The 27,327-nt window shown below is 35.1% G+C and overlaps 1 protein-coding gene across 5 annotated transcripts in view; it reads left to right on the plus strand.

Moving 5' to 3' along the window:
- The window catches only part of ADGRB3 (adhesion G protein-coupled receptor B3), a 700,248-nt gene that overhangs the window by 280,519 nt on the left and 392,402 nt on the right, over positions 1 to 27,327 (plus strand). For 4 of the 5 annotated variants that reach the window (XM_081828473.1, XM_081828476.1, XM_081828474.1 and 1 more), the window contains 3 exons: positions 5,539 to 5,703; positions 17,665 to 17,829; positions 18,279 to 18,443. In XM_081828473.1, coding sequence (XP_081684599.1) covers positions 5,539 to 5,703; positions 17,665 to 17,829; positions 18,279 to 18,443 — 495 coding nt within the window. The remainder of the gene's footprint in view (positions 1 to 5,538; positions 5,704 to 17,664; positions 17,830 to 18,278; positions 18,444 to 27,327) is intronic. The other variant, XM_081828477.1, reaches the window with a different exon arrangement.

Raw genomic sequence — 27,327 nt, forward strand, 5'->3', positions numbered from 1 at the left:
ACTCATTGTTTAAGGCAGCGGTTGATGCAGTCTTTAGTCAGTTGTTTTACTTACTTATCAAAGAAAATAGTTCCCCTGACCAAAGGACATTCTGTTAATTTATTTCATTCAAGTGACTATCCTCATCCGAGCCATCCAGTGCATTGTAAACTTTAAAGTCATTAATGGGGAAAAAAATCTTCAATGTTAAATGGAGCACAGCACAGTATCTTGCCCGGGTAGGGTGAGATTTTCCGGCTGTCATCATTTTGTTCTCATTGGAGGCCTGCATGCATATTACAGGCATTTCTCCTTAAGTTACTGATTTTCATGTAAAAAGGAGTACTAAAAGGAATTTGGGCTTTCTTTCAAGAAGTCTAAAGCATATGATATTGTGTATCTCCAGGTTTATATTTTTGTTCAACTATTTGGTGGATGGGTGATACAAACTTATTGACCATTGCCGTTGACACTGGACTTGCATCCACCAGGGGCCTCCAAAAGGGGGCAGGCATAAGGAGAGGGATTGGCACTGCAGCAGCTTTTCGTCTGCTAAATTGTGCGTAAAAGTTTTCTGATGATTTCCATTTCCAGAGATGGCTGATTTTGCAATTGCTAAAAGTAAGAGTAGAGAGTGGGTGGCATGGGGGAAGGGCAGGGATAATCCCAATTTCCCAGCAGAATGACCAAGGGCAACCCATTAAAAGACAGTGTGAAGGAGTTGTTGTTTAATGGGTACAGGGTTTTGATTTGCAAAATGAGTAAATTCTGGAGACCTGTTTTACAACAATGGGAATATATTTAACACTACTGAATTGTACACTTAAAATAGTCTAGATGATAAGTTTTCTGTTGTGTATTTTTTATCACAATAAAAGAAAAGACAATCTGGAAGTAACAAAAGGGAAAGGAAGTGGTGGGCAGAATGTGGAGGAGAGCTGATGCATGAGATGGGAAATCCCTTTATAATGGAATTGGGAGATACAGAGTAGCACATTAAGGTAGAAGTAAAAGCTAAACAGGGCAGAAAACCATGAGGAAGGGAAGACAGAATTAGCAGGAAGCAGCAGTAATTTCCACTGAAAGCAAGAAAAATCAAGTCAGCGTGAGTCAGTGGGAATTAAACTGGATGAGAAGGAACATCAAGTGAAAAAAAAAAAATCAGAGGGAAAGAGTGCTTACAGAGGTCTTGGAAGGGGAGGACAATGAAAAAAGATGACAAAACCAGTGGTTAGAGAGCAAGCAGACTCTAGGTCTGTTAGGCAAGAGAAAATGAGCTGAAAGTTTTCTGAATTACCAAATTTCTAAATTTTGTAGCTAAAATTGCCTCATGAGTAAAATGGTTGTGGATTTCCAGCTGGGTGTGGGGAGAGTACATTGTCTCATATTTAAAGCTGGCCCTTGGTTACAATATCAAGCTTCCTATCCTGGACAATGAGAAAAGTGTCAATAGAGAAGTAAGCCGTGCTTGAAATATACATTTGTCTTGTCAGCATCCTTCTGAAAAATCAAGTTCCCTTCAATATACACGGGTAGAATCTAATGGCAAATGGATCCCCAAGTGGAAGTCTGAGAGGGTGCTGAAGTGTTCCCTGCAATCCTCCGTTCAGTCCTTACATTCCAGCCACTTGTTACGCACATTCGTATGGTTGACATATGGAAACCTCCATCTTCTGGAGACTGCTGATTAATCCCTTCCCTGGGCAAGGAGAGCATCTGTAGTGGGACCAGAGTGCCCTCCCTTTCACTCTGTGTCTGACGTTTAGAAAACTGAATAATATTGTGATTGTGAGGTTTGTCCTCAATTTCTTAAACCTCCTACCATTATACCTACTGAAGAAATACACACTAATCATGAGTTCCTCTTGACCTTCGTATACTATAGGTTTGTCTTTCTAAATTTGGTTAAATAGTACTGACGATAAGAAAAAATGTGTCTTTTAATCATTGTTATAGTTCAGCTGTTGAATTTAAGAGAATGGAGAGTTTTGTTGATTTCTTTTTAATTTTTTAAAACCGAACACTAATTTAGCAACTTTGTTATTTTAAAAAATGTAGAATAAATATTTCACTATAGGAAGTTGGGATACCTTTTAGATGGTTATTGTATTTGTTATGAAATACTTTGTGTTCAATATTTTGTTCAGTTACTTGCCATGCTGATAAATATGTACTTTTTTGATATAATATATCATGAAAACAGTAACCAAACGTGAATTAAAAAACTTAAATAGTACCTAAACAGTGTAAATACCTTTCTAAAATAATACTTTAAATTCCCAAGAAGAAAATTAGCTCAGAAATCAATAACCTAGTTGTCACACTGTGGATATTCAAGTGTGTTTGGCATTTAATTAATGAAAATGACACAAGGACAAAATGAATGTCAAAGCCACTTTCCATAAAATATATGGAATGGTAGAATTTGAGCTTATATTTATTTACCCTAGTAAAGCCTAGTCAATATTGTTATAAATTAGTTGCCTTTCACCCGTATTATTCTAATTTCAAAAGAAGGGTTTTCTTAATTAAATTGCATAATAATGTGTTACTTCTGATATGGATCCTAAGACATCCAGCCTTTTGCAAATTGTTACTTTGATATTATAGTCTCTTCAAGAATTCTTATTACTCAGAGCAGAAAATGATAGGGTTAAGTAGCAAGTAAACTGAGAAAGTAGAGAGCTACATTAAATTGTGTATTTACTGTCCTGGTTTCTGACTTACAGTTTTATGATCTCTTCCAGGGTTTCTCAACCTCGGTACTATTGACATTTTGACATGGATAAATCTTTGTTGTGGGAGGCTGGCCTGAGCATTCTTGGATGCCAGTAGCATCCCTCCTTCCCCTGAGCTGTGAAAATCAAAAATTTCTCTGGACATTGCCAAATGTCCTCTGGGGGGCAAAATTGCCAATGGTTGAGAGCCACTGGTCTACTCTATATTTCTTCTAATCCTTTAGAAGTTGATTTGGGCTAAGGAATGGTTTCAATTTTTTTTTTTTTAAATAAATGTCACAGTATCCACATTTATATATTTCTTAAGAAAAAAACCTTTCACTTAAAGGAGTTATTTTATACATCCCAATGTAAATTATAAGGTATTTTGTATGCTTATTTCAAAATCTGGTAGTAACATAATTTGTATATTGTATATTCCTCATTTCATCTTCAGCACAGAGTAGGGATGTGGTACTACAGCTAGTGTCTAAGTAAAGAAGGAAACTATAAAAGTGCATTAATTTGATTTGTTTTTTGGTTTTATCAGGCACATTTTCCAAATGAACTAGATTATTTACAGATTTTCATACTTTACTGAAAGGTAAAAGAATTTATATAAAATTTGCCGCTAAAGTAAAAATATCTTTATTCTTTAACATAAATCTTATGAATAGCATCTATAAAATTATAAGATGTTTTATAGTTTCCAACTAATTCAATAATATCTAAAATAAAATATTATTAATAATTTTGTTTCTTTTTCAAAAAAAGGAGTATTTTTTTTTTAAATGATGTGGAGGAGGCATGAAATTTCACCATGGAACAATAGAGTGTTAAAAAGTAGGGAGTAACATACTTTTCAGAGGACTCCAGCTTCATGATTTAACTAAACTGTCAAGATTAATCAACACTTCTTTGAGATTAATAGAGAAAAATCTGCCAATTTAGCAGCCTTTTTTCAGGCTTTGTTCAAAGAATACAGAGCAGTGTGATTTGATTGAGGAGAAAATTAACAGAACCAGCCATATGAATGCAATATGGTCTTTTAACACTTTATATAGACAACAAGGGAAGAAAAGTTTGTTTTTAAATGGAGAAATTTTGGTAATTAAAAATAAATGCAAAAATTAAAGATATGTGTTTTATATGACAAAATACATTCATATATAATATTTTAAAAATATTTTGCTATCATTGATCATATATACCTATATGTAAATATAGGTATGTGCGTATTTTTTTTTCCTTAGAGTTAAATAGAGACTCATTATTTAATCTTATGCCAATAGATACAAAGTGGCTTTGGTTTCCAAACTTAAATGAGAAAAATATAAACATATTAATTTCTTTCACTCTCTTACTTTTTTTCTATGTAATATTTTAAAAATATATTTTCCAGCAACTTTCTCAGAAACCTGAAGAATTTTTCACTGAGTATTACACAAATTTGGCTAACTTTTTCAATATTTCAATATATTTTCACAACCAGCTGGGGCAAATCAATAGCATAAATAGAAGAAAATGGGGTGTCTCATAATTAAAGTATCATATACGTGTTTTTAAAGAAACAACTTGGTTTGCATATACATGCAAAACATTCTAGATATACTGTATTTACTCGCATAACTCCTCTGACACTTAATATGGATTCTGCTTACGACTACCTATGTCAAGGAGAAAGTGAAATCTTTTTCATCATCCATTCTAAATTTCTACTCCCCCTCCTCATTCTAGTGGGTGTCCTATCAGACTTCTGCTCATGAACTTCTAAAAGCATACTAAGACCAGAGGTTCAACATCAAGACAGGAGCTTTTGAGCCAAAGAGCACATTTTGCCCAGCTTCTTTTTATTTGTATTATCCACGGAGTGCTATTCCTTACTATCCCAAATATTAAAATTTGGGATGAGACTGGTGATTGATTGTGGCAAAGAAGGGATCTAAACTCTCAATTCTAATGGGCTTTATGCAAAAGATGTCAATATGTATTCACATGGCTTTTATGGAGGAACACAAATTATGTTAATATTTCCGATTAGTTTGAATCCATCATAATGGCATAATTGAAGTATTGACATATGTATACTTATGTTAGGAGTAATCCTAATTAGATCATTTGCTTTCTCTAAAAACCTTTATTTATTAGGAGGATTTCCAGTGCATCAAGTTATTGCAAGAAGAAAGAAATCTTCATATTTGCCACTCATTTTAAAAGAGGGCAAAGAGGAGAATTTTATGCGAGTAGATAGAGTTTTTGAAATTTTCGTCTTATTCAAAGACAGTGACTTTGAACACCCATATGTTTTAAATGGCAAAAATATATTTATTTTCTAAAATGTGAAGTTAATAAGCTATTTAAAATACGGACCATTAACTTTCAGATTTTTTTTTAATTTTTTGACATCAAAGTCATTAGTCCTGAAATTTTAAGAATTACGTTGGCCCTTATATATTTAAATGCAAATTTAACTCTAGATGATCAAACCTGTTATAAGAAATTTAGTTTTCTATACTACCTTTTAAGTTTATATTATTTGTATTTAAAAATAAATCATGACTATTTTACTGTGAGGAAGAGAGGTGCATTTCCATTAAAAAAGAAAACATTTAAAGTTTATGACAACTGTTCTAATACAGAAAAAAAGTACATGTCATTTTGTGTCATTTTAATAAATTTTCAAATTAACCTTTGATTTTTTTGGCAAATAAGAATGTTAACTGAGCTTTTAAAATATCTTCATACTGTCTATTTGATGATTTTTTTTCTTTATAATTAAGAAAAAGAATCTTTGACTTTACCTCTCTGCTTTTGTTGTTGAAGCTTCTTTGCTTTATTACAGTACATGGAGTTTGGGAGGAGTGGTCACCATGGAGTTTATGTTCATTTACATGTGGTCGAGGCCAAAGAACAAGAACAAGGTCATGCACACCTCCTCAGTATGGAGGAAGGCCGTGTGAAGGACCTGAAACACATCATAAGCCTTGTAATATTGCTCTGTGCCCAGGTGAGCATATTCTGCATTTGGTGAACTTTGTATTTGTGTCCTTTATATGTGGTCCCTGGTATATGTAGGAAATAGTACGAGTACAACCTTTATTCAGTCACACTGGAAAATGTGTCCTTTGGTTACTATTTCTTGCTTAAAACTGGGTACTTTCCTTGATTCTATCATATGCAATGGTTTATGATATTTCCTTGACTGAGTACGAAAGCTCACCTTTCTTTGGTTTCTATAAATATGTATATTAATTATTTCCACTAAGATTTTATCTATACTCAGTTTTCCCTCCTGGAAGAATTATAAGGAGCCCCAAAGACTTAAGATTGACTATTGCCTTGATACTCTAACTAGAGAAATTGTTTTAGAGTCAGTCCTTCTGATGTCATTGTCTCACACTCATTCAGTTAAGGAGTGGGGATTCACCACTGATCAAGCATGGAAATGATAGATATTTGTAAGGAATACAGACTTTATAGATTCACTCTTAGATGCATAAGATGGTTAGCTCATAAATGACATATAACTTCACGTGATTATGAAGACTATATGGTCTGTTCGGAGAGTATATTTATAATCCTAAATTTTAGTTTCCTTTAAAATGTTTCAATGCTATTTTACCTGAACTTGATAACTTCACGCATTATTATAGAGAGAAGTCTTTATAATGCTGTTATTTAGGTTGTTGAAACATTCAAACATAAAACAAATACCTAAGAAATGAAAAAAGACTGATCTTATTCAAGGGGCTTGCAACTTATGAGAGAAAATACACACATAGAATTGATAGAATCTCCCAGGAACTAGCCAAGGCACGTTCTAGAGGTAGAGATAGACATGAGTGGGAAATGGCAAAGGCTAGAATGGCAAAGACCAGTATAAGTAACCATTGATCTACTCCTTGGGAGACTTTTTCACTGGCCCATTCTGCATGCAAGCCGCATAGCTGAGATCCTGGCAATGTGCTCCAAACATGTTATCCAGCTCACATTCAGTCCCATTTGTACTCTCAATTCCCCAAGGTAATATCTTATGTCATGAAGCAATGATTCAGTTTCTCTGGAAATTTTAAGTATCTAAAACATCTTGAGACTGTGAAAATCCCCCAAAATGTAGATAAGCAACAGTCATCTCACGAGCTTGTTCCCTTTTACTTTGGAGAAAGACTACTAGGTTCCTATATCAGGAATATACTTTTAAAGATGTAGTAGTTATATTTACTCCTAGAATTTTATAAATTCTATGAATTATGAATATAACTTGTATAATTCAATATTCATATAATTATGAATATTAGGGAGTCAAAATTATGATTCCTTATTTGCAAATCACTCCCAGAAAATCTATTTATGAAGTCAATTATGTTTTGTTATTTCTGTCTCTCTATAAACATACAGACAAGCACATAGACACACACACATATATATATTAATGTCCTGTCTTTTTTACAAAGATTTGGGCAAGCTTATACAAATTTTAGAGTTTTTTTAACTGCTGAGCTGTGACATTTACAGAGAGTCAAATATAGTTCATTCTTATTTGTCCGTGGAATGTGAAAAAATAGATAATGTGGGGAAAGGAGAAAAATAATAGCTAACTATAGAATCTCTTTTAATATGTTAGTTTTTATTGCTTCTTTTATCTCGGATAATCCCCATTGGTATAAAGATAAGAATGGCACTGATCAGTTAAAATGTTATCAACCATGTTTCTCGTAGTCTACTTTCCATGAACTTTCTAGGAGTAAAATGCTTGGGAATCAAGAGATAGGGATGCGAAGTTGTTAGAATTCAGATAAAACTCATTTTTCTAAGTTGATATAATTGTTGTTTTATCACTGAAGTAGTAACCACATGTGTTTTCAAGCTAGTTGTGTTTTACAGTATTACGCTGTCATTGGAATCACTCTAAGACCGTTAAACTTAGGTCTTTCTTTTGTGTAGGTCTTTCTTTAATTTTGGAAATTTATGCTTATATTATTTGTAAAACTGGCCTAGCTCATATTCTCTCATAGGTGAGCATTATGGATATATATTGGGTACTTAATTATATGTTGTTTCTGACTGTTATTTCCATTCTTGAATTTAGTTGTATCACAAAAGATATAAAACTCTTAACCATGTTGTATCCCAATTTCCTTACTATTTCAAAGGGAATTCTAATGGCTATGATTTAAAAAAATAAAGAAAGGTTTTATACTTTACCAAACATTTTGACATTATGCTTTTGAAATATGTAAGATTTATTCGGTGCAAACATTTGGAATTCTCCTTAAAACTAACAGTCTTATAGCTAAACTCAGGTGCCTTCACTATATATAAAAGCATCATCATGTGTCGACAAGATGTAAGATACTACTGAGAAGAATATATAGTCCCTGATCTCAAGAAATTTGTAATCTCTTCAGAGGATTTAGACATAAGCATGTGAAAAGTTGAATGCAGTTCTGATAAACACATGTAGACACTCCACTTCAGTGAGTGGGGATAATTTGAGAACTCAGTGATTTCAGCCTACATTTCTTGTAGCCATCCAACCTGCAATCTCGGAGACATCATCTTAAGGTATAAAAATGTGATAGGCACTATATCAGTAATGAAAAAAACGGGCCAAGACCTATACACTTGGTTCCCCTTGGCTAGGCTGATTGTCAGGTGGAGACCAGAGGAGAACAGAAGAAACAATTGACAACAAATTTGGTCTCAACTCACCAACTTTGCAAGCTCTGACCATGAGCCTTGTGGTAATGGGCAGTGATATTTTAGTGTGGGATCACGTTGGAACAGCAGAACAGCATCCAGCATCATACTTTTAAGAAATACATATAACCACCGTAATGAAATGGATGCTACGTGGAACTGATATGTATTGTTCACATCAAATAATGAAATGTTTTATTTATGCAAATTTTGACATCAACTTAAGAGTAGATGACATCCTACTTTCATCATGTACTTTCCTTAGTCATGTCCAACTTTCTCTCACTTCTTTTGAGGTGAGGGAAAGCTATCTGCCTGGGATCCATATAAGGAGAGAGGAAAGAAAGGAAAGGGTAGATAGGTATTTCCTAGTATGAGTTATCAGTTCCTAATGTGTATCATGTCTAAGAACCGATACCAGTGTTGATGGAGGGAGGTGGGCGAGAGATACAGAGCAACATGAGGGATCCACTATGACTCATTCACTAATTATAAACATAATGTTACCCCATTTTCCTCCCTTTCTCATCTATACCAGTAATTAAATGTGATATTATGGAAGGGTGTGTGTAGGTATGTGTATGTCCAATGGTCCTTGTGGTCTGTTTTTCTTATCTCCCAAAACTTAGAATTTCTGGCAGTCCATGTTTTCTCTTTTCTCTGAACTTTCATTGCAATCCCTAATCAAACATCAAATTCACCATAGTATTAATTAGTATATATGAGGAAATTCTCTTTCATTGCCTGTTTATCTCTCTGTGCAACTTTGTACTAACAGTATCCAATACATTACTATTGAATGGATTTTCCTAATGGCCATATCCAAATTTTTAGTTCTCATCCCCCCAAAAAATTACAGGACATTTTCTGGGTATATTTAATAATACATTTATGTGGTGTAGTGGAACTTGGACTTCCACAAGAGAACACTTATTTAAATTTAGGTATCACCTTTTAATATGTGTGTTCCTCCTCTGATTCTAATCTCTTCATCTGTAAAATGGGGACAATAGCATACCTACTTCACAGGACTGTGAGAGGACCTTGTGAGATGCTGTAAGGGAAATAACTTGGTAAACAGCAAATGGTGTATAAGTATCAGTATTATTATTATGTCAGCGCCCTATAGCCAAAGTCCATCGGGATGACACTTGTACTTGAGCAAGTTGGATTCGTTACTCTTGGCATTGAGGGAAAATTAACATAGGAAACTGTGGGGCATCTCAGTTAGAGGGTGTTAGAAAGACTTATTAAGGGTTTGGACTTGTTTTGGGTGATTTCAAGGAGGGTTTTAGGAAGTGGAACTTTGCTCTGGATTTAAGAATGTCTTGATGGGGGAAGAAAATCTATGACTGGGTATTTTAATGAATTATCCAGGAGGAGGGAAAACTTGCTATAATTGGTGAACAAGTGTCAGTCACTCATATTAGCTGAGAGAAGAGAACGTTTGGAATTTTGTGGGTTGTGCTGTGACCGTGTTTCACTTTATCTCACTTTATCACAGTCTCAGAGTGACCTTGTCTGTTGTTAATGTTCTCTGTGATGGTCTTAGATCCAACAGGAGATGGCATAGCCTCACTGTGAGCACCAAGCAAGCAGCTAACAGCACTGAGTCTAGCTGTATCAGACCAGTTCCTGGATGTCACCTTAATGGTGACTCCTCATCTAGGGTGATTTAATCACTTTACCTGTTTTTGTTTTCAGTGTTTTTGATTTTTATTAATATTCAAATGGAGAAAGAAAAGTGTTAGACATGATGGAATATTTACATTTTCTAGGTAGGCCCTCTCTTAAAATTATATAGATGTATATCCCCGAAATAAAATTGATATAGCCTTTTCCAAAATTAAGTTCTTTAGAGAAAGTAAATCTTAAATTCTTAATTCAAAGCCTCAAGGTTTATAGTAATTTTCTTTGTAGTATGTTACTTTAGAGTAATATATATATATATATATATATATATTTTTTTTTTTTTTTTTCCTGCTAGTTGAAAGGTGGAAGGAACCAATGATTCAAGTTTGGTCCTCTTTGTTTCAGTTTTGACAGTTCTTATTCTGATACAATTGGTGTAGTAAAGTGCAAATAATATAGAGCATAGGGATAAGTAGTAATTGAGTGACAGATTGAAGACTAAAAGAAATGAAAGAATTATTGACAAATTAGTTTTCATTTATAGGCTGCAATAAATATAAATGAGTTTAATGATTCAGTGGCAAACACAGTGGTCTGGAATTCAGAAGACACAGATTAATGTTCAGTCCCAATCTTTAATTATCAATATTTACTTAAACAACCTATTCATCTTCTCTGTGCCTCAATTTTCTCATTTGTAAAATGGAGCCAGCATCCATTACCCTATCTCAGAGGATTGTTACGTGATTAAAATTAGGTGAAAGAATCTTGAAAAGTTAAAAACAACATAAAGTGGATGATATTTATCATGATTTTTATGATAATATTACTTTAAAAGTAAAGGATTTGGCTGGACACTTGGGTGGGTCAGCTGGTTAAGCATCTTCCTTCGGCTCAGGTCATGATCCCAGCGTCCTGGGATCAAGTCCCGCATCGGGCTCCATTCTCAGCAAAGAGCCTGCTTCTCCCTCTGCCTGCCGCTCCCCCTGCTTGTGCTCTCTCTCTCTCTCTCTGACAAATAAATAAATAAAAATCTTTAAAAAATAATAAAAGTAAAGGATTTAGAAGAAATAGGTAAAATAATTCAGGACATTAGGATAGTTTTTGAGCTCTGTTTCCTACAGACAGCCTTAATCATAGACTCAAAGAGATTTGTAGAGGAGGACTTTAAATTTCCCTTCTACCTTTCAAAGACTTCCAGCTAGTTTAAGAATCAAAAACTCAAAGTTTTATTACGTGTGTACGGAGGCCCAATAATGAAATTGAGACCTAAAGAAATGACCAAGGCGGACAGTTTTTGTGCTTTTTAGACAGAGACAATAAATCTGTGAGGAAATGACAGAACAAAGAAAACTTAATTTGGGGAGCTTCAGTTAATAAGGAATTCTGAACAGAATTTGGGCCAGGGTAATAAATTAGAAAAAAGTAACAAGAGTTATTTATATAGCCTTCTAGGCTCTACAGTTCCTATCTCTGGTGATAAGGATGTCCCTTTGCCTCCTAGTACAGGGAGGCTACCTTTCACCTGGGAGATCTGCTTCTTGCTTTCTGGGGACGAGCAGCAGGGGCATAGTATTCTTTTGGCATTGGCTGTTTCTTAAGTAGCTTTTATTTAAAATAATCGACATGTCAAAGTGGCACATTTGGGGGTGGCCTGACCTTGGCCCATACAAATTACTTCTGCCTAGTTTGTACTAGGGAGAAGTACATATATAAGGGCTCATGCCAGTCTGTGGGGCTAAGCCATGTCCCACTCGTTAGTCCTGCATTTGAGAAATGCATTCCTGTGAATCCAGAACCTCAATAGAGAGATCCTGCCAGGTTGTATTTTTCAGGTATGTTCATAGTCTCTTACAAAACCTGAGAAAAATGAAAGAATCACCCAAGGATAGGTCCTCAGGAACACAGCTGGACCCAAATATCTCTGTTATCTAGAGCAAGGGGCTTCAGTCTCCTGTGGACCTAAAGTTTGACTCCTCAGCAAGTAAGAGAGGGTGATGTGCCCACAGTCTCTCTGCAGGGAACCCTTTCAGTAAGGACAGTGAGCAGGAAGATTCTAAACATTTGCCTGACCTTGGTTCAAAAGTGTCTGGTTGTCTCTGCATGAGAATGTTATAATTTGAAACTCAAATGCTACCTCATTAACCTGTTCTTTAATTAATTTGCAATTTGTCTTCTTAACCTTCTGGTCTATTGTATAGCAATTGTATTCACTTTGTGTCATTTCAGATTTTTACCATTGTTCTGGTGATGTTCTAGTGTTTATGAATTTTTAAAAAACTGTATTTTTATTAATCTTGGTTGCTTTCTTTTACTATTTTTTATGCAAACTTTGTCTTAACTTACTTCCCAACTATTTTTTATTCTTCTTAGCCTTACCTTAATAACTTGCTTCTATTTTTAATGCTAATTTTTAAATGATATTTCATTTTTATTTTTCCCCTTCTGTGATTTATTTTAAAATGGCAAATGGGAACCAGGTTTATGCTCTCCAGCACATGCCCAAAGCAAGAGGTTGGCTTTTGATATTTCAGTGTTATACCGTCAAGAGGTCTTTCCAGTTCCTGAATAACTCCCAACTCAATAAAAATCTGTGCTTTCCAAATTTGCCGTCACTAAATCAGCTAGTTTCATACCACAGGACAGAATTCTTCTCCCCAAACTCCTCCCTGTAGATAGCTTCATCAATCAGCAATAACCAACCCAGAAGAGTTGCCAAAATGATCGTTTTATTATCCAAAATATTCATGGCTTTATCTTGTGGTTGTTGTTCTCCAACCTAGTCTATACTGTCACTAGTTATTGGTAAAGATGTGAAAATTGACTGAAACATGATATTTTCATTAAAATGTATCACAGAATTTAATTTGGCCTCTGTACATGGCAGACAGGTGAACACAATTGTAACTCCCTATATATGGCAGGAGGAAGTTCATGTAACAAAGTAAACCCCAGGAATCTAGCAATTTGGCCTTCACAATTTTAATTTTCTGGATCCAGAAAATCTAGTAATGTGTCACATTGCTGAAGGGAAACTTTAACTGTCTGCAGGGTGACACTGGTATAAGGAAACACACTGCATGATGGTAAGACAGGCTGATCTCTCAGCATTGTCCTGGCTTCAAAACGCAGCCTTATTATTCTTTATTCTTAGTCACCTTTGTAAGATGGTTCATAAAGTAATAGGCATTTGGAGTTTCTAAATTGAAAAATGACACTATAAAAAAATCCAACTGCAAATGCTTATGATGGAAATGAAGAGAAATTGAAAAAGTCTAAGAACCTGTTAAATCTTAACCTAGCTGCATATTATAGAAGAAGTTATGTACTTTAATGCAATATTTACCAAACAGCGCTCCAAAAAGGGGGTTGAAAAAAGGGAAAAGAAAGGAGGGATGATTACATTTCAAATACATTTGGGAGGCACAGTGTCAAACAAAGCTAATTTAATGTAGGACTCCCTGCATTTTGATTATAATGGCATCATAAATTCAACATGTTCAAAATAGACAGTTTGATTTCAGGGCTATATACCCCCTGACCTGTTTGAATCCTAGTCTAACCCAGTTCAGTAAAAGGGTCCACCATTGACCCTTTTAGTAAGCCAGAAATCTAGAAGTCATCCTTGATTCTCTGATTTTCTATATCCCACTACCAACCTGTCAGCTCTACGTCTAGAAAATATCACAAATTCATCCCCTTCTCTCTATCTCGACGGATGATACCGTAATCTAAGCCACTATCACCTCTGTCTGGGCTACCATATAGTCCCCTAACATCTTACAGTACTGATCCTTGCTCCTGTACAATACATTCTAATCACAACTGCAAAATTAAGTGTTAAAGTAGAAATTCTGTCACATCACGTCCCTACTTTGAAATCCTCTCATAGCTTCTGATCTTACTTGGTCACACAGGCTACAGGGCCCTGTGGATTTGGCTTCTGCACACTATTGAACCCATCTCCTGCCACTCCCCACCCCCCTTCTTGTGATCCCCACAAGCCCCAGCCTTTTCTCTTCTCTGGAATACACAAAACTTTCTTGACCTCAGGACTTGGCTCTTGTGTAGAGGTTTTCGCAGATTGTCACATTTCTGGCTCCTGTTAGTGACTCAGGACTCCGCTCTAATGTGTTTTTTTCTGAGAGGCATGGCTGAGCATCCCCTGTCACATTGTTCTCTTTCCTCACATTGTCCTTATCACACTTCTGGCTGAAACTCTCTTGTTCATTCATTTATTTACTTGTTTATCATCTGTCTCCACAACCCCCTCAGAGTACATGTTCCATGAGAAGAGAGCTTGGTGGGCCTTTATCACCACAGTTTCCCAGAGTCTAGTAGAGTCCCAGTGTAGCTTCTTTGTACATCTTTACCAGTGAGTTCATTAGAAGACTCCAAGAAGAGGTTTGGAGTGTTTCCATTTTCCCAAATTATTGGTAAGACTTTTCTGACCAAATGACAAGATGTTAATGATCTTTCAATAGGAACACAGGTTTAGAAAGAAAGCTTTGAAGTATTTTCAAATTTTGGAGTTTGCAATGATTTTGGGGTATATCTCTTACAATGCTGAAAGTCTGTGATATACAGGGGTGGGTGGATGGTAGGGAGAGGGTTGATTTTCTCTGTTGTCTCCATCCTCAACCAAGTGGAAATGCAAGGGTTGAAGGATTCCCAGTTAAACATCAGGTAAAAACAACCAAAAAAGGAGTCCCTTCATTTCTTGTAGTACTTAGATAAATGGTTTTAAAAATATATATTAAATAGATCATATGATGAATGGTTTTTATTTTTAAACATCTCAACATTTATACCTGAAATATAATGCATATGTCCTTCTTGGAAATGCTTAAATGTCTAAGACAGAACTCTTAATTTCCACTTCTCAAAAATCCTCCACTTTTTCCCAATTCAGTAAAATAACATTACCATTCTTGAAAGGTCTTGGGGCTGATGTCCCTAAAAATAACACAATTAGTGATTTTTTTTTTTAATTCTAGGATATTAAACCAAAAAAAAAAAAAGAAATAAAACAATGTCCCACATTTAGCACTAAAAGACATTCTTTGTGTTGTCTAATGCTTTAAATTAAATTGACATATCTGCCTGGTTCTAACTTCTCAATTTTCCATTTTCCCAGTAACTTTGACTTATCACTCTGAAGGAATATTGGGTTTTCCTCTTTTTCCTCAGTTACTTCGTCAAATCAAGTCTTTCATAATGGTGCAGTTAATGTTTAATAAAAGGAACTTGTAGTTCTCAGTGTAAAATAGAATACCAAAAACATCCACTTGATATGTCTTCAATTTCATTGCTATATCTTTTCTGTAACTAACTTTATAAACTGTATATATCTAAAATACATGTTTTGTTGATGTTTATGGTAATGATGAACCTCAAAAGGTCCCTGAAATGTCTAATGTTAACTCAATCTTGAACTTTAATCAAATCATAAAATGTATACCTTAGCAGAAAGGACTGAACAACTAATACTACAAATGTATGAATTTAAAATGTTATTTTTATTTATTTATTTATTTTACTAATGGTGATGCAAAGTCTTCTTTCAGGAAAAGCCTATGGAGCAAAACACTTCACAAATATTCTCATTTTTCCTAATCTCTTTTCAGCAAGGTCTTTTCTTATTCCTCACCGATAATACAACACCCTGCCAAATTATCTTCTCTCTGATTTCCACATTTGACTTGCTCATTCCTGACTCTCCACATCTTAGCTGGAAAGACTTATCCTCTCTTCTTTGCCAGTGAGTCTGTAACTGTTACATTCATTTAAAAAATTTAAAAAAAAAATCTACAAGTTTACCTCAAACCAGAATTCTCAAGGACATCACATATTCCTTTATTCTAGTCACTTAGCATTGAATCAGGTTGAAATCACCTAATTCATCTTTGTTTATGTGTTGCTTTCTGAATGTTTTCAAAAATTTGAATATCTGTACATTCTTTTGCCAATAGATGGTAAGGTGCAGGCATGAATCTTATTTTTTTAAATTCTTCTAAGAATGTCTAGGATAGTGAGAGTTCATAATGCAAGCTCAGTAAGTATTATCTTTGAAAGGCAAAGTTCTGAAATGAAAAATGCACTCATCTTCAAAGCCAAGCTAGAGAAGAAATGGATAATTTATAGCATTCCATTTATTCACTAGTCTTTTCTTGTTTGTCTAGCGAATGGACTACATAGCCAATAAGATTGTAGCAGGTACTTTTAATAAAGTGAAATGCTAAAATTACATGAATGGAATGATTAAATTGGCATTTTGTGATTTTTAATCTCACAAAGGGTTTATTAAGTACAGCCAGATACCTATTAAACAATCTTCTTTTTAAATAGCTACCTGCAAGGCCTGAAATTAGGTTGACAGCACTTACACATATTCTGCCAAGCTTTTTCATTTCTTTAGATGGGTGGATAGGTTTTCACAGCAGTATTATCTTATGTTGGAACTTTGGATTTATGGTGAATTCTCTTTTACTGTAATGAAACTAAGAACCATGGAATGATATGAGAAAAAGTAGACAGTCATATATGAGTGCATTTATAACACTTATATTCTAGTTTATGCATTCTAAATTGAGTAAATATTTTTGCCCGATTCCTTTGCATACTTGCATTTTGTGGCCTATGGGATTATGCCTTTGTGAATGCTGTCTCCTTTGTCTAAATTATCCAAATCTCACCATATTAATCTAACATAATCACCCTAAGTAGTTGTGATCCATCCTCTGAAAGCCTTCATGTGCCATATTAGGATGTTACTGCTTTTAACCTTTTATTTACTTATTTGTGTGCATGATGCAATTCTTCTCCTAAATTACAAGATTTTTGAGGGTGGGATTCATATTCTTTTAATTTCTGTATTTCTTATAACATCTATCACATTATTCCTCATTATTCTGCAAGGCTTGTCTGAAACTTCACTTTGTCAAGGAAGACTCCCCAGGCCCTCCAAGCTCTTAGTGTCTTGAAATTATCCTTTGAAGCAATACTATGTAATTAATTTATTTAACATGTAATTAACTGCTTAATTCATTATAGGGGTTCCTTCTTTAAAACGTGAGCTCTATGAGTTATTGATCAGTTATTTATTTCATTCACTGCTCTGTGTACTCCTCACCTAGCCCAAGGTCTTGCATTGTTGAGTAATTAATAAATATTTTGAAGCAATAAGTGGCTCAAAAGAGATACTGGAGGGGCGCCTGGGTGGCTCAGTTGTTAAGCGTCTGCCTTCAGCTCAGGTCATGATCTCAGGGTCCTGGGATCAAGCCCCGCATCGGGCTCCCTGCTCCGTGGGAAGCCTGCTTCTTCCTCTCCCACTCCCCCTGTTTGTGTTCCCTCTCTCGCTGTGTCTCTCTGTCAAATAAATAAATAAAATCTTCAAAAAAAAAAAAAAAGAGAGAGAGAGACACTGGATACATAAAAGGAAATAGAAGTGAGAAAATAAGGTAATAGTAGTTTGGGGGGGTAATAAAAACATTTAATGCCAATATGACTTTCCATTGTCTTCACTTAGAGTCCCTTGGTTGGGACTCACCTCCAGGGTTAGTTTTACGTTGTACTTTCTGTACAGCCTTCTCTATTGGAACATCTCCTTACACTGTCTCTCTTTCTGCTTTGGCAGTTGATGGACAGTGGCAAGAGTGGAGTTCGTGGAGTCAGTGCTCAGTGACGTGCTCGAATGGGACCCAGCAGAGAAGCAGGCAATGCACTGCAGCGGCTCATGGGGGCTCTGAATGCAGAGGGCCGTGGGCGGAAAGCAGGGAGTGCTATAACCCTGAGTGCACAGGTGAGGCCTGATGACTACATTTAAAGAATGCCTGCCATTTATACAATGTGATAGAACCATGCCAGTCATGGAATAATCAGGTAATTACGTGTTTCTCGTAAATGAAGCCAATTGTACCAGAGCTCATTCTACTGTATGTCACACTAATAAAGCAACACAATTCTGGAGATGCTTAGATCAAATATAGATTAAGTTGATAAGGTTTAGCACTGAACTTGTACTTTTTACAAGTAAGTTTCAGTGTCTATTTGAAGATTCTGACAAACTTACATAAACTTAGGTTAATCACAATGTTCTATATTTGACTAGCAAGTCAAATGTTTGAATAGGGTTTATTCATAGTGGTAGATTAATAAAAATTGAGCAAACAGTAATGGTCCTCAGATTTTAAACTTCTTAAAACAGTTGCAGTAGGGCTACTGCCATTGACCATGACACGTTTCTTTCAGCCAATGGTCAGTGGAATCAGTGGGGTCATTGGAGCGGATGTTCCAAGTCCTGTGATGGCGGCTGGGAACGGCGAATGAGGACATGTCAGGGTGCAGCAATAACAGGCCAGCAATGTGAAGGCACAGGCGAAGAAGTTAGAAGATGCAGTGAGCAGCGATGTCCTGGTGAGAACGAACTGAGATGATCTCAATGGAAACATTTTGTTACCTGGAAAAAAAAAAAAAAGGATTAAAACTCTCATCATGAAGGGCAGTACTTCCTCCATTGGAGGACTGCTAATGATAAGTGGCAATTTACTTTTTCCATAATGTATGGGGTTTCCTCTGTTTATGTGTCCTAGACTATTTCTTCCATGGGTTTTTTAAGGTATTTGCTGCAAAATCACATTGAAAAATGTGATAATACAAAGGAAGCCACATTGAACAATAACATGGCTAGATAGGATTTAAATTGGCTGGGGGTACTTTTTTTTCACTATGTTCATGAAATATTTGTTTACTGAGAACACAAAAACAGTTGCCTTTTATTACTTATGGTAGAAATAGAAAGACGTAAGTGTTAGATAGCTAAGTGAGAAAATAAAGAGATGCTGTTGACATTAAGAAACTTTTAAATTCTGCTGTTAGTCTGTCTCCATGTAGGACTTTGGACATCCCCATTCCCTTGCTCCTGGGCCATTTTCTATTATGAGGAACACATTTTGAAATGAAAACATAAGGTCTTAATTAGTAGTGAAAGAATGGAAATGTTGTTACGGTAAAGGATCTTACATATAAGCATAGAAAAAAAGGAAAGGTCAAAAATTGCCCAGATTATTGATCATATATTTTAAAAAAATCGTTTATGACAAAGATTCCTTCCAAATTGTGCATACATTCCATAAAGTATTATTGACATACTGAAAACTCAATAAATAAATGAAAATTAGGATTTTAGAATGATATCATAGGCAAAGTTGCTATAAGCATGCTAGAAAAATGATAGGATGAAATTTCTAAGTTTCACAGCTGGGTATAAAGGAAGTGCTGAACTTAAAGAATTTGAAGACCCTATTAGAGTCCATTTGCTGCTACTAATGGTTGGTGGGCAAGCTAGCTTATCTCTTTGGCTCTCTGGTTCCAGTAGGTATGGAGAGAACAGCTATTTGAGGTTCCTTTTCAGTTCAGAAAGCAGTAGATTTCTGTCTCTACCAAACATGACTACATCAATTTAGAAGACGACAACAACAACACTAACAACAAAACAAGGCATTTTAAGAGATAATCCTGAGTCAAAACTTTGTATTTCTCCATAGCCAGAATTCTAAAGACTTCTCACAGTCTAACACTAATATCAATAGAAACTGGACTCTAAGAGTAACAATATGTCAGTAGGATTTTTTTAGAGCTTAGAAAAGATCTAAAATTAGCTTTGTTAATTCTTAAGGCCACATAATTCAGAGCAATAAGAAGGAACCAGCAAGTAGGATTTTGTTGAGGAGACCTATACAAGAGAAGTACTATGAAATTCCTCCTGTCGTGCATCAGAAGTAAGAAGCGTTTAAACAAAAACATGTATATAATCAGGAAGAAGTTTCATTAGGACAGTAGTCATGATTAATATTTGAAGTTATGTAAACTAGTGTGAGCATACCAAGGTTCATAACTGGTCTTTTAAAACTCTTTCATCTGCATATATAGAGTTAAAATGGTGTTGCTGCAATCAAATTTACAAAGATTGCCACCTGCTGTTTGGAAAACATTTTACATATCTATTTACTCAAAGGATATTATACCTTATATGCTAGATTTGTTAGCTGGCTTTCATGATTTAAGGCAGTTTGAAAAATTATCACATAAACCTATAATTTTTTATATTTTATACATATGTGATATTATATATTGGTGGTATATTTTGTGGTATATATATATATATATATGTGTCTATATATATATATATATATATATATGGTATTAACCTTAACATTTTCCTTTTACTCTCTTCAATAATATGATTTGAAATCTCCTGAAATCACCAAGTATATAAATAACATTTTCTAATTAAAATGAATTATTGAATCAGCTAAATAATTCACAACCTAGTGCTTATACAAGGATAAAATGAATTAATATATTACCAAGCTTTCAAAAATATCCTAAACTGGTACCTTTATACAAATCAGCATTATCCATCAAAAATTATATATGACAATTAATTTCAAAAATGCCTCTGCCTCCGTACAGAGTGTTTTCACCAAGATAAAGATTTCCTTTCTATTTATCCTTTATCTTTTCTGTGTGCAGGTATCTCATTCCCACCTTATTTTGTCAAGAGAGCAGGATTTATAAATAAGTCAGTTTTCCATAGTGGATTTGATTTATATATTGGCATTCCAACCTCTGCACAATTGCTTCTCTGTGGTCAATATGTATTATTTTTGTGTCTAGCATACTGGACTCTGAGAGTAATGACATGTCAGTAAGGTTTTTTTACAGCTTAAAAAATATCTAAAATTAGTTTTGTTAATTCTTGAGGCCATGTGAATTCAAAATAAGAAGCAATCCTAACTTCCACCATTATATTGCTCCAAATTTATATATTGACAATATAAATTGAGAAAACTTTCAAATTTTCTCAACCGTTACTAAGGCATTTTTCTATTTTTGTCACTGACAAAACCTCAAAAAATATTTCTCTTAAAACAATGTGTTTTTTCCTAGTATTATTTTTCATACTGTTTATTCTTAATTTTTCTTCAGATTGCTGGAAACTACTAGTATTTATTTTTATGCTTCACTAATTTGGATGTAAAACAAATTAATCAAGTTTGCCAAGAGATCCTCTGTTGTCAGGAAGGAGAAGTATAATATACGCACATCTTTGTCTGGATAATTAATGAAAATAATGATTAATCATCTGGATTTAATCAAAAGCTGTTACGATGTCTACTAAAAATAGAAAATAAAAAATATTTTCCCAAAGAGAATAAGATTTTTTTACTGGTAAATAGATAAAGTAAACATATTAAAAAGAACATCATTACCAAAAATATGATGTTATTTTTGCCTTCGTAAGAAAAGGAAATTAGAGGGATGAAAAAATTATATATGTATATTTTAAATACCGTTAGTTGAGGAATAGAGTAGCTACAGGGGAGACAATTTTTAGATTGGTCAAATTCACTAAATAATGATTTCATTGATCTCCATCTCATTGTACATCCCCAGACTTTAAGGGTTAAAGTAGTAGAGAGGTAATAGCTTCTCTGATTTGGTATTGCTACAGTGTGAAAACATGCTATTTTTAGGCTTTGTGTTTTTTTCCCAATATTTCCCTGGTTAATATCCTTCAGAAGGCAGATGTTACTGATGAATTGGTCTACGTAAATTTGCAGGCTTCCCGGGAACCTCCTTGCTGTGTTCCCAGGGGAGGGGCTGGCTATTCCTAGAGCTCCAATTCTTGGATCTGTTATTCTTTAGTCATTAAGAATAATGCTAGTTGGGTTGTGCCATTCATGGGTAGAAGTTAAACTTAATTTATACATAAAATGTCCTTTTGGAGTTACAGTTGCTCTATTTGCAAATGGTGAGTGAAGCCTACACATTGAATGTGCTGAGAGAAACTTGGGAAATAAGAGAGCCATATCATAAATGTACACAGTAATAGCAACTTAGACCAGAGACGTAACAATATTTGTGATATTTAACTCATAAGTATTCATACCAAGGGCAGTCAGCAGTAATGTTTGTAATCCCAAACTTGTCTTGAACATTGTACTGCATTCGTATTCAAATTTGTGCCCTGTAATATGGTGACTATAAGCCCCCTCCCCACATAGGAGAAATGCCATTCTGGGAGTGACTATTCCTTATCTCTGTAAGGTTGCTGTCCAATGGGATTATGTTTTCTTTGGAGACCAAGAGAGATTTCATTTGGGTCTGAGTGATTTTCTTTTAATTTAGCTTTGGTAGGAAGAATCAAAAAACTTGCTTATTTTGAGCTCCTGTCTTCTTTGAGCACCTCTATTCATTGTCCAGACATGTGCTTTCAAATTTTAGCAGACCTAAGAATCACCCAGAGAGCTTGTTAAAACACAGATTCCTAAGCCAAACCCCCAGAGCTTCTGATTCGGTAGGTCCAATATGGACCTACCATATTGAATTATCATTCAATTATTCATTTTAATTAGAAAATGCTATTTATATACTTGGTGATTTCAGGAGATTTCAAATCATATTATTGAAGAGAGTAAAAGGAAAATGTTAAGGTTAATACCAAATATATATATGTATATATATATATATACATATATATATATATACCACAAACTATACCACCAATGTATAATATCACATATGTATAAAATATAAAAAATTATAGGTTTATGTGATAATTTTTCAAACTGCCTTAAATCATGAAAGCCAGCTAACAAACCTAGCATATAAGGTATAATATCCTTTGAGTAAATAGATATTTGTTAGAATTGCATATCTAACAAACCCTCAGGTGATGTTGATGATACTGTAGATTACCCTTTGCAAGTTACCCTTTGGGCTACACTGGTCTATAGTAAAAATAAGTGAGTAAATAAGTACATACATACATACATACTAGGTGATAAAATTAACAAAAAAAGTGGAAAACAGTTCTCCACCTCAGCCACACTGGTCAAAATTGTGATCTATCCTGAACAAGATTGCAGAATTTTATTTTGTTTATACCACTTTATAAATATTGAGGGATTGCTCCTGTAATCAATTAGTACAGGCAATCCATTTCAAGTCTCCCTAGCCAACTCGTTCTTCAACCCAAAAAGATCTCTTTATAGTTGTCACTTAAAAAAAGAACAGAGCTATTGACTAGTCTTTGTGGACAAAATGGGATGATTTACTCATTTTCAGATTTTCAGTTCTCCAATCCCTATTGTTCCTGTTCCATGGAGAGTAGAAGAAACAACTTGGGTATCATTGGAACACGTTTGCTATAAAGCTGTGCACTGGCAGGACACAGATCTTCTGTAATCCTGCCATCCCATCCCCAACAACTCTCTTCCTCAGCAGGAGGACATTTTCACTGCCTCTTACCCTCCAAGGTTATTAGCTACTATCTACTTAACCAGGTATATAATATTGGGGGGGGGGGCAGGTGTCAGAGAGCAGGATGAGGTCTTAGCTCACATGGACTTATTCTTTCTTCAGTTCCCAGTTGGAGGAGTGCTGAATTAATCACCATCACTACATTTGTTTTTGATAGAGACAAGTTTAAGAAGTTAATAAGTCAGCCTTCTAAATTGTGTGGACCACTGTGTTTTATTTTATTTTTTTAAAGATTTTATTTATTTATTTGAGAGAGAATGAGAGAGAGAGAGCACATGAAAGGGGGGAGGGTTAGAGGGAGAAGCAGACTCCCTGCCGAACAGGGAGCCTGATGTGGGACTCGACCCCAGGACTCCAGAATCATGACCTGAGCCGAAGGCAGTCGCTTAACCAACTGAGCCATCCAGGTGCCCATGGATCCCTGTATTTTAAAGTTAAACGTAATCCTTATTAGAAACCCAAATATGTGAGTGTAAAATTAAAGTATACTACTCTATATTGAAATACTCACATACAAATTGGCACCTGTTCCACCTTTTTCATTCCAAACCACAAGGGTAATCGCTAATAGTACTTTTAAAAGGCCCCTACTCCATTAGGATTTTTATTATTTTTCTAGCAAATGTCCTGTGTTTATCCTCTAAGGAATTATATTATTACCTGTTCAGTTTCTAAAGGTTAAGGGAGATGTTTTCGCTGAAGATTTTTGGATGTAGCAAACAATGTCGCACCCAAGTGTTCACACCAGTCACTCACCTAAAACCAACCTCTGAGTTCAGTGTTGACAGTAGGTGGCACTAGGTATTGACGTCTTTCATCTCAATGTTCTTTGTTTTTGCCAAGCCACCTCAGATACATTCTAAAAAGCAGGGAAATAAACTAGAACTCGAAGATACCCCATAGGCAAGAGAGATCATCTATTGCTTAATAAATATCTAAGAAAGTATCTGATCCTCCTGAAAAACATGGGTTTTATTACCTATTCCAGTGCACAGTTCTGCAACAAATCAGCTAAACTTTATAGACAGAATTAAGGAAGAACCACTGGGGTCTAAAATAATGAATGTGTATACCAGATAGTACTATACATCCATTATTCAAACCTGTTTCTATGGAGATTATTATTGTCATAATTTGTCTTATCAGGTTGCTCATCAGATGAGACTTGGGGAAAACTCTCACAGCTTCTGTCACGGCAGAAACCAAAAAAGCAATTTATTGTAATCTTATATTACCCTACCTGGTCCAATTTAGAAATATTTGGCAACATGCTGATCATTCTCAAATTGAAACAGAAAATTTAAGCAGCACTTTTTACTATTTTTTATTTCTTCATTTCATCTGACATTGTTTTTATAGTAAAAATAAACATATTTTAGGAACCACTTAATTATTTCTAAATTAATACAATTAAAATTAATGCAGTCAGTAAAACTGCTCTTTGGGTTTAAAGTTTGCCAAAACCCTAAACCTTAGTATTAGTCGTTATATGTCCTGACTTGTGAATGACCCTAAGATCCTGCCCCTGGTGCTCTCTCTCTCTCCCTGTCTGTCTGGAACTATCACTTGTGAGCAGCACCCACAAATCTGCATTTTTATGTCTCATCTCTTGCAAACACCTGATAGAGCTTTCTAGCTGGGGTAGCCAATCATCCTCAGTGTCAGCAGAAGAACTTTTCTGTCTGATCATCAAATCCATCTTGTCATCTGAAGTAATTTCTGATTCTTACCTTTCCTAGTGATGGATTCCACTTCCATCAAGTCTTTCTCCAGTGGCCATGCTTTCTCTTCCCCTGGACACCACCTGCTAGTGGGGAGGGGCAGTGTGACATTAAAAGCCTGGGATGTGGAGTCAAAGATTGGCTTTGGGCCTCAGTGTCCTCATATGTAAAGTGGGGATAATAAGATGTGCCTCGGGGGATCATTTCAAGTATGAAATTATAAAATGCCACAGGTAATTACAGTTATTAAATAATTCCAGCCCAGGTCATCTTTGTCCATTACCCAAATTACTGCAACAACCACCTTTTCTAATCTCTTCCACACAAGTTTATCTGATTATTCTCCCCTTTTCCTGACCTTAGTCATGGATTCACTTGCTTAAAAAGAAAAAAAAAAATGCTATGGCTCCTCATTACTTGCCCAATTCAGTGCATACCGGAATCCTTAGGATTCTAGTATCCCCATCTATCAGTTGATTAACTTTCGAGGGTCATCACCTTCTACTCGTTTATAGATAAAATATACACATAACGTAACGGATCCCATCCCTGGTTCCTGGGTATGGAAGCACATATTCTGTCCTTACTCTGCTGCTTGCAGTTATTCAGCTGGGCTCCCATAGAGTCCCTGTCCTGTCTCCACCTTCACCTGCTGACATGGGAGCATCTTGGGAGCTCAACCCATTAAAAACTGTCTCCTCCTTTAATCATTCTTATTTCTCCCACAATTGCATGAGTGCTTTCTTCTTTGAACCCCTATAGACTTGCTTTGTGCTTCCCTTATTATATATTGCTATTATACTTTATTATTATATGTTATTATATCTCTCAGCTAGAATTCCAGCTCATTACAGATGAGTTATCTGTTTTCAGACTCCCAAATCCCCTCCTAGTTGAATGTACACCATTAGACACATGCTCTTTTGAATGTTTTTATTCCATATCATAAACATTGTAACTGGAGCATTTGTATATAGTACAATATATGATACAAAATACAATAATTTGTGTAAAAGCATGTGAATAAAAATTTCAAAATGACTATGGTAGTATACCTTACCTTTCATAATCATTTTATTCTTTCAAAATGCTGTTAGTTTGTCTAAGTAGAATTTGAATAGACTTTCTTAGAACACATACTATTTTTATTTTGTAGTTACAATTGGTGGCATGAGCCTTCCTTCCTTAGAAATAAATCATTGAGATGTTGGAGGTAAGAAAAATATGTATTTTCATAGCAAGTTACTCAATTTTCCCAAATCTCAGCCCTGCATATACTTACAGGCCAGAGCTCCTCGAGGCTGTCTCATAGCCACCTGTCAGGCTAGGATTGGTCCCAGGTATACACAAATAGAGATTCCGAAGGCCTCAGGGTAGCTGGCAAGACAGGAGGATGTGGCCGTCAGCCTCCAGCCTAGAGTAGTCTTGCCCGTTACCCTAGTGTGCCTCCAAATGTTATCATTTTCTACATGTGCCTTGACCTGGAAAAGGTGATGAAGCACAGTTATCCTCACCAGTTCCTAAGATAATATAAAAAATACAAATAAACACAATTCTATAGCAGCATACCCCAATATAAAACTTGTCTCACTTAAAGTTAGTAAATACTTAGAACTATTCCTCACAATTAAAGTTAGCTATCTTTTTTTATTATTATTATTATTATTAATCTTGTTAACAGGTTGGAACTAGAGTGACCTTGTCTGCTAAGTTGAAATACAGGATTAAAACTAAGTTAATCAGATTTTTTCCAGGGTGTGTATGTATAAACACCATCCACTCCTCAAACAGGCAATGCAATACACATTGTCTGCTAATGAATTTAAAGTTTGTGGTTTGCTACCTCTGAGACTTAGAGACAGATTTTTGCAAAATATATAAATACCTTGTTTACCACTACAACAAATGCTTGGTGATAGTGTAAGATTCTCAGAAAATGAACTGAGAGGCTTATTTGATTGACGTAGATCTACCGACCACCTCCTCAAGGAGTGATTTCTCTAATGCCTTGGTTTCCTCATGTTTAAAAAAAGAGAGTAATAATTGTATCTACTTCATTCTTAATATGAGAATTAGATAAATTAAAAAATGTAATGCACTTGGAAGAGTGCCTAAGTCACAGTGATATGTACATATTGCTGTTAAATTATATGTTCTTTCAACTTGACACTGATAAAAACCGTTTCTATGTGAGGAATGCTATTACAAAACACATTTGATAAGCACCCTTCTTTTCCCCCTCAGATCTTAGC

Source organism: Leptonychotes weddellii, chromosome 8 (assembly GCF_054177405.1).
Source record: "Leptonychotes weddellii isolate Sample4059 chromosome 8, ASM5417740v2, whole genome shotgun sequence".
Classification (NCBI taxonomy): Eukaryota; Metazoa; Chordata; class Mammalia; order Carnivora; family Phocidae; genus Leptonychotes; species Leptonychotes weddellii.